Below are 12,014 nucleotides of genomic sequence, written 5' to 3' on the forward strand. Positions count from 1 at the left end.
AGAAAAATCAGTCCGATATGCTCTGGGTTGAAATTGCGCTGTGCCAACTGGCAAGTATTGACCGAGCCGAAGCTGGCTGGTGTCCATGTTAATTAGTTAGCTAGTTGGTGTCCGTGTTAGTTAGGTAGCAAGTTAGCTGGCTAGCTTCTGATGGGGGTTCTGGTTCTAAAGTATAAAAATAGCAGATCTGCACCACATTGGGTGAGACGGGATGCAGGAAAGTATATTCAGTCCGTAGATGGAAAGAGTGATTAAAATATACACAAAATATATACGGAAAAAATGAGGAAAAACGATTAATTCCACGGGACAAGACAAACACACGTCCAAGACAAACGCAAGAATTGGCGGGAGACAGCTCAGCGCATTCTGGAGAGAGACACAATATCTTCTTCTTGGTTTAACATGTCAAATTATTCAAGACACATTATCTTCACACATATTTTAGATGCATTGCTTTTCACTGGCAGCCGCATCTCAAACAGCCAGATGCTGCCCAAATTGCATATAGGCCTACATGCTTATGATTTGAAACAATCCACAGCTTTAAAAGAAGATAATGATACTCTGTGGCTAAGTCATGCTCTCTGGTGAAGTATATTGGATGATTTGTAAAAGGCCTTACAAATTACATTCTGCATAATGGCACAGCTTTACATTAACTTTACTGTGGGAAAGTTGATATGCTTCAGTTTGTTGCCATATGACTGATTTCACATTTGTCTCCAGCGATTATATGGTAAAATAGATCTAAAAAAAGTGTAATATATATTTACAACTCCAAAACAGATTACTAATTTACCTACAGTTGAAGTCGGAAGTTTACATACACTTAGGGGTTAGAGTCATTAAAACTCGTTTTTCAACCATTCCACAAATTTCTTGATAAACTGTAGTTTTGGCATCTTGGTTAGGACATCAACTTTGTGCATGACACAAGTAATTTTTCCAACAATTGTTTACAGACAGATTATTTCACTTATAATTCACTGTATCACAATTCCAGTGGGTCAGAAGTTTACAAACACTAAGCTGACTGTGCCTTTAACCTCTATGGGCTCCACCTACTCAACAGCCAGTTGAATCCTGTGGCGCGTTATTCAAATACCTTAGAAATGCTATTACTTCAATTTTTCTAAAATATGACTATTTTACACCATTTTAAAGACAAGACTCTCGTTAATCTAACCACACTGTCCGATTTCAAAAAGGCTTTACAACGAAAGCAAAACATTAGATTATGTCAGCAGAGTACCCAGCCAGAAATAATCAGACACCCATTTTTCAAGCTAGCATATAATGTCACATAAACCCAAACCACAGCTAAATGTAGCACTAACCTTTGATGATCTTCATCAGATGACAACCCTAGGACATTATGTTATACAATACATGCATGTTATGTTCAATCAAGTTCATATTTATATAAAAAAACAGCTTTTTACATTAGCATGTGACTAGCATTCCCACCGAACACTGCCGGTGAATTTACTAAATTACTCACGATAAACGTTCACAAAAAGCATAACAATTATTTTAAGAATTATAGATACAGAACTCCTCTATGCACTCGATATGTCCGATTTTAAAATAGCTTTTCGGTGAAAGCACATTTTGCAATATTCTCAGTAGATAGCCCGGCATCACAGGGCTAGCTATTTAGACACCCAGCAAGTTTAGCACTCATCAAAGTCAGATTTACTATAAGAAAAGTGTTATTACCTTTGTTGTCTTCGTCAGAATGCACTCCCAGGACTTCTACTTCAATAACCTGTTAGGGCTAGGGGGCAGCATTGACACGGCTGGATAAAAAACATACCCGATTTAATCTGGTTACCAAACCTACCCAGTAACTAGAATATGCATATACTTATTACATATGGATAGAAAACACCCTAAATTTTCTAAAACTGTTTGAATGGTGTCTGTGAGTATAACAGAACTCAAATGGCAGGTCAAAACCTGAGAGATTCCTTTACAGGAAGTGGCCTGTCTGACCATTTGTTGAACTTCTTTTCCATCTCTATCATTTACTAAGGATCTCTGCTCTAACGTGACACTTCCCACGTCGTCCATAGGCGCTCAGAGCCTGGGAAAAAACAGAATGTCGTCATTCCAGCCCCAGGCTGAAACACATTATCGCCTTTCTCAAGTGGCCGATCAAGGGACACTGGCTTATGCGCGTGACCCCGACCGCCCCCGCCTTTGGGATTTTTTCCTCTGTTTGCCGAAAAGGAGATTCCCTGTCGGAATATTATCGCTTTTCTACGAGAAAAATGTCGTAAAAATTGATTTTAAACAGCGGTTGACATGCTTCGAAGTACGGTAATGGAATACTTAGAATTTTATTGTCACGAATTGCGCCATGCGCGTGACACTTCTTTACTATTTCGGATAGTGTCTGGAACGCACGAACAAAACGCCGCTATTCGGATATAACGATGGATTATTTTGGACCAAACCAACATTTGTTATTGAAGTAGCAGTCCTGGGTGTGTATTCTGACGAAGACAACAAAAGGTAATGAAACTTTTATAATAGTAAATATGATTATGGTGAGTGCTAAACTTGCCGGGTGTCTAAATAGCGAGCCCGTGATGCCTGGGCTATGTACTTAGAATATTGCAAAATGTGCTTTCACCAAAAAGCTATTTTAAAATCGGACATATCGAGTGCATAGAGGAGGTCTGTATCTATAATTCTTAAAATAATTGTTATGCTTTTTGTGAACGTTTATCGTGAGTAATTTAGTAAAATGTTAGCGAATTCCCCGGAAGTTTGCGGGGGGTATGCTAGTTCTGAACGTCACATGCTAATGTAAAAAGCTGGTTTTTGATATAAATATGAACTTGATTGAACAAAACATGCATGTATTGTATAACATAATGTCCTAGGGTTGTCATCTGATGAAGATCATCAAAGGTGAGTGCTGCATTTAGCTGTCTTCTGGGTTTTGGTGACATTATATGCTGGCTTGAAAAATGGGTGTCTGATTATTTCTGGCTTGGTACTCTGCTGACATAATCTAATGTTTTGCTTTCGTTGTAAAGCCTTTTTGAAATCGGACAGTGTGGTTAGATTAACGAGAGTGTTGTCTTTAAATGGCTGTAAAATAGTCATATGTTTGAGAAATTGAAGTAATAGGATTTTTAAGGTTTTGAAAATCGCGCCACAGGATAGCAGTGGCTGTTACGTAGGTGGGACGAATTCGTCCCGCCTAGCCTAGAGAGGTTAACAAATGTTGGTTTGGTCCAAAATAATCCATCGTTATATCCAAATAGCGGCGTTTTGTTCGTGCGTTCAAGACACTATCCTAAAGGGTAAATAAGGGTGGCGAGCATGGCGCAATCCGTGACAAAAAAATTCTAAATATTCCATTACCGTACTTCGAAGCATGTCAACCGCTGTTTAAAATCAATTTTTATGCCATTTTTCTTATAAAAAAGCGATAATATTCCGACCGGGAATCTGCGTTTAGGTAAACAGACAAAGGAAAAGAAAGCATTCGGTCGACGCGGGCACGCGCCTAAGCCCATAGTACTCTGAGTGGCCACTTGCCAAAAGCGATAAAGTGTTTCAGCCAGAGCCTGCCTCGATATCGTTCAGCTTTTTCCCGGGCTCTGAGAGCCTATGGAAGCTGTAGGAAGTGTCACGTTATTGCACAGATCCTGAGTCTTCAATAAAAAGAGCCAAGATGAAACACTACTTCTCAGACAGGCCACTTCCTGCTTGAAATCTTCTCAGGTTTTGGCCTGCCATATGAGTTCTGTTATACTCACAGACACCATTCAAACAGTTTTAGAAACTTTAGGGTGTTTTCTATCCAAAGCCAATAATTATATGCATATTCTAGTTACTGGGCAGGAGTAGTAACCAGATTAAATCGGGTACGTTTTTTATCCGGCTGTGTCAATACTGCCCCCTAGCCCTAACAGGTTAATTTCCAAATGCCTGAAGGTACTGGCTTCCTTATTAAGTGCACCGACGACATCGTCCCCACAATGACCATACATGCATATCCCAACCAGAAGCCATGGATTAAAGGCAACATCCACTCTGAGCTAAAGGCTAGAGCTGCCGCTTTCAAGGAGCTGGACACAAATTCGGATGCTTAAAAGAAATCTCACTACGCCCTCCGACAAACCATCAAAAATGTAAAGCATCAATAGAGGACCAAGATGGAGTCCTACTACACCGGTTCTGATGCTCGTCGGATGTGGCAGGGCTTGCAAACTATCATGGATTACAAAGGGAAACCCAGCTGCGAGCTGTGCAGTGACGCAAGCCAACCAGACGAGCTAAATGCCTTCTATGCTCGCTTCGAGGCAAGCAACACTGAGCCATGCATGAGAGCACCAGCTGCTCCAGACGACTGTGTGATCATGCTCTCCGTAGCCAATGTGAGTAAGACCTTTAAACAGGTCCAAACAGATTACCAGGACGTGTATTCAGAGCATGCGATGACCAGCTGGGAAGCGTCTTCACTGACATTTTAAACCTCTCACAGATTGTAATACCTAAATGTTTCAAGCAGACCACCATAGTCCCTGTACCCAAGAATGCCAAGGTAAACTGTCTAAATGACTATCACCCCGTAGCACTCACATCTGTAGCCATGAAATGCTTTGAAAGGCTGGCCATGGCTCATATCAACACAATCAGACACCCTGGACCCACTCTAATTCGCATATGCCCCAACAGATCTACAGATGATTCCAACTCTATTGCACTCCACAGTGCTCTTTCCCACCTGGAGAAGAGGAACACCCATGTAATGCTGTTCATTGACTACAGCTCAGCATTCAACACCATAGTGCACTCCAAGCTCATCACTAAACTAAGGACCTGGGATTAAACACCTCTCTCTGCAACTGGATCCTGGACTTCCTGACGGGCTGTCCCCCAGGTGGTGAGAATAGGCAACAACACATCTGCCATGCTGACCCTCAACATGGGGGCCCCTCAGGGGTGCGTGCTTAGTCCGCTCCTATATTCCCTGTTCACCCACTGCGTAGCTACGACTGCGTAGCTACGCACAACTCCAACACCATCGACGACGAGACAGCCTACAGAGAGGAGGTCAGAGAACTGGCAGTGTGGTGCCAGGACCACAACCTCTCCCTCTCACTGGGATAGAGTGAAACACATTTTGTTGATACCAGTTTCAATCTGTCAGCTTCACTAAATGACTGGCTAGCACTTAGCAGCTAACATTAGATATCACATTCTTTCCACAATTCATGTGATAGCTAGCTACCTAACTAATAACTTGCCTAAACACATTTTTAGGTGAATATGTTGCTGTCTTTTAATACCAATATGTATGTCGATATGCTAGTGTCACAGTTCAGTACTATGTTAGCTAGCACAACAGCTAAAGTAGTACTGAGAGGAGGATGCATCAACACCCTGTAAAATATGTTTGTGGTGCACTCACTCATAACACTTTTTGAGTGATAAATGAGTGCATCGTCTTCAAGAGTAATAAGGTAAACAAATGCATGTATTATTCTCAAACATAGCCCATACATTCATTATTTGTAACAAATAGATTTTTCATTGCTTTAAACTAGTAGCTAGCTCATCTTGATCATGTATAGTTCCTTCTCTCTTTCTAGAAGCAATCAGTTACAAGGCAAAAATACAGATTGAGGCCTTCAATCAATCTGAGGACAGAGAAATATATGTGCACCAGACAGGTCAAGGCTTCTTGCATGCATGGCTTTGAGATGTAAATTACACTCTAAAAAATGTTAGTTTGTTTGGATGACCTAATTGCTGGGTTGCAGGCATTGGGTCAATAGTTGGGTTGTTTTGTTGGTGGAGGGTTATTAAGGTTGGGCTATCAATATCTGACCCAGCCAGTGGGTTAATTCTCCTGCCACCAGTGCATGAAGTCCACCGGAATGTGAGAAAGTCTTCTAGTTCTAGTGCTACTACTGAGTGACTGACTTGAGTGGAAAATGGCTAATGTTATTTTGACAGACTAAAGGTGTTTTGGCTGACTGAAAACAGCAAGTAACAAACATTACAAATTATGAATTTCATGGTCATTCAGGTTAAATAGGTTGTCCTATCATAAAAGGTAGCTAGCTAATGTTAGCTTAAGCGTTAGCTAATGACTGTTAGCCAGCGAGCCATTTTCTGTGCTAATATCTCTGTCTGTGGTAATGTTAGTTAGCTAACGTTAGTATCGTTACCATGCTCGCTATGCTAGCTCACTGAAGTGTTTTCAAGGATTATAATGAAATGTACATTTTTGTCGATGTTTGGGTTACCTAGCTAGCTACCTTAGCTAGCTAAGTCTGACACTTCTTTTGGACTGTCTCGGAAACTGTTTCACTCGTTAGCTAACATTAGCTAAAATGTTGTCATGCCCAAAAACTGTCATTTTACTAGATCGGACATTGCTGATAGCTCATTTATTGAGGAAAAATACAATTACTATGACTGTGATATGTAGTTGTCCCAACTAGCTTGAATGCACTAACTGTAAGTCGCTCTGGATAAGAGTTTCTGCTAAATGACTAAAATGTACAAATAAAAAAAATGGTGTGTGTAGGACATACCTTAAGCCCAGGTGGACCTGGATGGCCAGGTTTTCCATGGGGACCGGTTCCACCCTATCAGAGACAAAACACAATCAAATGTTGATCAGAATGACAATCTTTATATTGGCATAAGCAGAGGTCGTGGGTAGTCTGGAGAATGTCAAATCTTTGACCCCCATCTCCTACAGTTGAAGTTGGAAGATAGCATACACCTTAGCCAAATACATTTAGCCAAATACATTTAAACTCAGTTTTTCACAATTCCTGATATTTAATCTGAGTAAAAACTCCGTCTTAGATCAGTTAAGATCACCACTTTATTTTATGAATGTGAAATGTCAGAATAATAGTAGAGAGAATGATTTATTTCAGCTTATATTTCTTTCAACACATTCCCAGTGGGTGAGAAGTCTACACATATTCAATTAGTATTGTATTTGGTAGCATTGAATTTAAATTGTTTAACTTGGGTCAAATGGTTCGGGTAACCTTCCACAAGCTTCCCACAACAAGTTGGGTGAATTTTGGCCCATTCCTCCTGACAGAGCTGGTGTAACTGAGTCAGGTTTGTAGGCCTCATGGCTCGCACACGCTTTTTCAGTTCTGCCCAGAAATGTTCTATAGGATTGAGGTCAGGGTTTTGGGATGGCCACTCCAATACCTTGACCTAGATGTCCTTAAGCCATTTTGCCACAACTTTGGAAGTATGCTTGGGGTCATTGTCCATTTGCAAGACCCATTTGCGACCAAGCTTTAACTTCCTGACTGATGTCTTGAGATGTTGCTCCAATATATCCACATTTTTCTTCTTCATGATGCCATCTATTTTGTGAAGTACACCAGTCCCTCCTGCAGCAAAGCACCCCCACAACATGATGCTGCCACAGCCGTGCTTCACGGTTGGGATGGTGTTCTTCGGATTGCAAGCCTCCCCCTTTTTCCTCCAAATATAACAATGGTCATTATGGCCAAACAGTAATATCTTTGTTTCATCAGACCAGAGGACATTTCTCCAAAAAGTACGATCTTTGTCCCCATGTGCAGTTGCAAACCGTAGTCTGGCTTTTTTATGGCGGTTTTGGAGCAGTGGCTTCTTCCTTGCTGAATGGCCTTTCAGGTTATGTCGATATAGGGCTCGTTTTACTGTGGATATAGATACTTTTGTACCTGTTTCCTCCAGCATCTTCACAAGATCCGTTGCTGTTGTTCTGGGCTTGATTAGCACTTTCGCACCAAAGTATGTTCATCTCTAGGAGACGGAACGTGTCTCCTTCCTGAGCGGTATGATGGCTGTGTGGTCCCATGGTGTTTATACTTGTGTACTATTATTTGTACAGATGAACGTGGTACCTTCAGGCATTTGGAAATTGCTCCCAAGGATGAATCAGACTTGTGGAGGTCTACAATTTTGTTTCTGAGGTCTTGGCTGATTTCCTTTGATTTTCCCATGATGTCAAGCAAAGAGGCACTGAGTTTGACAATAGGCCTTGAAATACATCCACAGGTACACCTCCAATTGACTCAAATGATGTCAATTAGCCTATCAGAACCTTCTAAAGCCATGCCATCATTTTCTGGAATTTTCCAAGCTGTTTAAAGGCACAGTCAACTTAGTGTATGTAAACTTCTGACCCACTGGAATTGTGATACAGTGAATTATAAGTGAAATAATCTGTCTGTAAACAATTGTTGGAAAAATTACTTGTGTCATGCACAAAGTAGATATCCTAACCGAGATGCCAAAACTATAGTTTGTTAACAAGACATTTGTGGAGTGGTTGAAAAACAAATTTTAATGACTTCAACTGTATATGGATTGAGCACATGTGTATGTTGGGAGATTAGGTGAAGGGGGAAGATTATGGAAAATGGATGTAAAATGAAGGGGTTGTAGCACATGGATGTGGTTTTCCTACACCCCATTCTCCTCTAACCCCCACCCGTATTGCCCCCCAGTCTGTAGTCTCCCCGGGGCAAAAAATGGTAGCTTGTGTACATACAGACACAAACACAAGCAGAAACATGCATAAACACACACACACACACACACTCACACACACACACACCACACATACAGATGGAGTGGTGTACATTTAACTTTGTCCATTGGTTCACATTTTAGTCTACAGCAGTGGTTCCCAAACGTTTTATAGTCCTGTACCCCTTCAAACATTCAAGGTCCAGCTGTGTACCCTCTCTAGCAAAGGATCAACGCACTCTCAAAAGTTTATTTTCCATCATTGTAAGCCTGCCACACACTTTTCAATACATTTATTAAACATAAGAATAAGAGTTTAACACAATCCGGCTCGTGGGAAGTGACAGAGAGCTCTTATAGTAGAGGCACAAATAATAATAAACGCAGAAAAAAAGAAATGTCTCTTTTCAGGACCCTGTCTTTCAAAGATAATTCGTAAAAATCAAAATAACTTCACAGATCTTCATTGTAAAGGGTTTAAACACTGTTTCCCATGCTTGTTCAATGAACCATAAACAATTAATGAACATGCACCTGTGGAACGGTCGTTAAGACACTAACAGCTTACAGACAGTAGGCAATTAAAGTCACAATTATGAAAATGTAGGGCACTAAAGAGGCCTTTCTACTGACTCTGAAAAACACCAAAAGAAAGATGCCCAGGGTCCCTGCTCATCTGCGTGAATGTACCTTAGGCATGCTGGAAGAAGGCATGAGGACTGCAGATGTGGCCAGGGCAATAAATTGCAATGTCCCTACTGTGAGATGCCTAAGACAGCGCTACAGGGAGACAGGATGGACAGTTGATCATCCTCGCAGTGGCAGACCACGTGTAACAACACCTGCACAGGATCAGTATATCCGAACATCACACCTGCGGGACAGGTACAGGATGGCAACAACAACTGCCCGAGTCATACCAGGAACGCACAATCCCTACATAGGTGCTCAGACTGTCCGCAATAGGCTGAGAGAGGCTGGACTGAGGGCTTGTAGGGCTGCTGTAAGGTAGGTCCTCACCAGACATCACCGGCAACAACGTTGCCTATGGGCATAAACCCACCGTCGCTGGACCAGACAGGACTGGCAAAAAGTGCTCTTCACTGACGAGTCGCGGTTTTGTCTCACCAGGGGTGATGATCGGATTCGACTTTATCATCAAATGAATGAGCGTTACACTGAGGCCTGTACTCTGGAGCGGGATCGATTTGGAGGTGGAGGGTCCGTCATGGTCTGGGGCGGTGTGTCACAGCATCAATGGACTGAGCTTGTTGTCATTACAGGCAATCTTAATGCTGTGCGTTACAGGGAAGACATCCTCCTCCCTCATGTGGTACCCTTCCTGCAGGCTCATCCTGACATGACCCTCCAGCATGACAATGCCATCAGTCATTCTGCTCATTCTGTGCGTGATTTCCTGCAAGACAGGAATGTCAGTGTTCTGCCATGGCCAGCGAAGAGCCCGGATCTCACGTCACGTCACGTCTGGGACCTGTTGGATCGGAGGGTGAGGGCTAGGGCCATTCCCCCTACAAATGTCTGAGAACTTGCAGGTGCCTTGGTGGATGAGTGGGTTAACATCTCACAGTAAGAACTGGCAAATCTGGTGCAGTCCATGAGGAGGAGATGCACTGCAGTACTTAATAAAGCTGGTGGCCACACCAGATACTGACTGCTACATTTGACCCCCCTTTGTTCAGCGTCTGATCCCGTTAGCGGGATCAAAATCCAGCGAAAAATCATATCGCCAATTAGCATAAAAAAAATCATAATTTTTATTTTAAAAAATTAATATATATATATATATATTTTTATAGATACACCTCTCCTGAATCGACCCACGTCGTCCGATTTCAAAAAGGTTTTACAGGAAAAGCAAATCATTAGATTATGTTAGATGAGTCCATCGTAAAAAGCAGCAACATAGCCATTTTCCGACCAACCACTTGCATCACAAATAACCAAAAACAGCTAAATGCAGCACTAACCTTTTACAAACTTCATCAGATGACACACCTAGGACATCATGTTATACAATGCATGCATTCTTTTGTTCAATAAAGGTCATATTTATATATAAAAACAGCATTTTACATCGGCGCGTAACGTTGACTGACTATTTTCCCCTCAAATGCGTCCCGGGAAACAGCGCATAATTCCATTTATTACTATTCGAAAACGATTTTTTAAATTTATATTATCAATCTAACATTTATAGATGAATATCTCTTGAGAACACCTGTCATACCAGATTTTAAATTAACTTTACTGGGTAATCACACTTTGCGATAAAAGGAGATGCGATACACAGAAAATGAGCTAATAAACCGAGCTCGGCGCCATCTTGGAACAATCGCATGTCACATCTCATCTTGTATAATATTGTCAATAATCGCCTACCTTTAGTTGTCTTCATCAGAAAGCACTTCCAGGAATCCCAGGTCCACAACGGATGTATTTTCGGTCGAAAAAGTCCATCATTTATGTTCCATTAGCTTTCTGTTGTTAGCGCGTCTGAATGCTGTATCCAAATACTCTGCCGGGCGCGGCACAGCCGTTTCGAAATGAAACGTTTTTTTCCCATTTAGGTTCGTTCAAACATGTCAAACGTTGTAAAATATTAATCTTCAGGGCCTGTAACACCAAGAGAGCCAATAAGATTCGAGGGGGATGATTTCATTGTGTTTCAAACCGTTTACAAAGGTGGGGGTAGACATGGCCGCCGGCGTCATAATGGTGATGGCCCATCCCCTGTGACCAATTTCCAACGCGTCTCATTCACTGAGTTTCGACTGTATAAGGCTCAAACCACTGTGAAAAGACTGGCGACATCTAGTGGAAGCAATAGGAAGTGCTCACTGAACCATTGTTAACGGTGTGATTAATAGCGAAAGATGAGAAGTCGAGTCCACAATTCTGAATTCCACTTCCTGTTTCAATCGGTCTCGGGGTTTTGACTGCCATAGGAGTTCTGTTATACTCACAGACACCATTCAAACAGTTTTAGAAACTTTAGGGTGTTTTCTATCCATATATAATAAGTATATGCATGTCCTAGCTTCTGAGTTTGATTAGTAGGCCGTTGAAAATGGGAACACATTTTTTTCAAAATGCGCTGTGGCGCCCCCTATCCTAGGGTATCCTCAAGAGGTTAAGGGACACATTATTCAATTTCTGTTAGCCACATGTCTGTGGAACTTGTTCAGCTTACATCTCAGTTGTTGAATCTTGTTATGTTCATACAAATACTTGCACGTTAAGTTTGCTGAAAATAAACGCAGTTGACAGTGAGGACGTATCTTTTTTTGCTGAGTTTAAAATAATAATCAATCATTTTGCTCTTTATTTAGCCATCTTATATATAATGAGAAGGGTGTCCTTGAAAGCATGCACATAACTCTACAATATTTGCTTGTATTGGAGAGTCTCAGTCTTAAATATTTTCCACACACAGTCTGTGCCTGTATTTAGTTTTCATGCTAGTG

General features: G+C 41.5%; 1 protein-coding gene across 1 annotated transcript in view; it reads right to left on the minus strand.

The window, feature by feature from the left end:
* Positions 1–12,014, minus strand: part of col27a1a (collagen, type XXVII, alpha 1a) — a 365,335-nt gene that overhangs the window by 283,714 nt on the left and 69,607 nt on the right. The window contains exon 5 of the mRNA XM_045688056.2: positions 6,570–6,623. Within this exon, the coding sequence (XP_045544012.1) occupies positions 6,570–6,623 (54 nt within the window). The remainder of the gene's footprint in view (positions 1–6,569; positions 6,624–12,014) is intronic.

This window comes from Salmo salar, chromosome 01, assembly GCF_965601325.2.
Source record: "Salmo salar chromosome 01, fSalSal1, whole genome shotgun sequence".
NCBI classification, from domain to species: domain Eukaryota; kingdom Metazoa; phylum Chordata; class Actinopteri; order Salmoniformes; family Salmonidae; genus Salmo; species Salmo salar.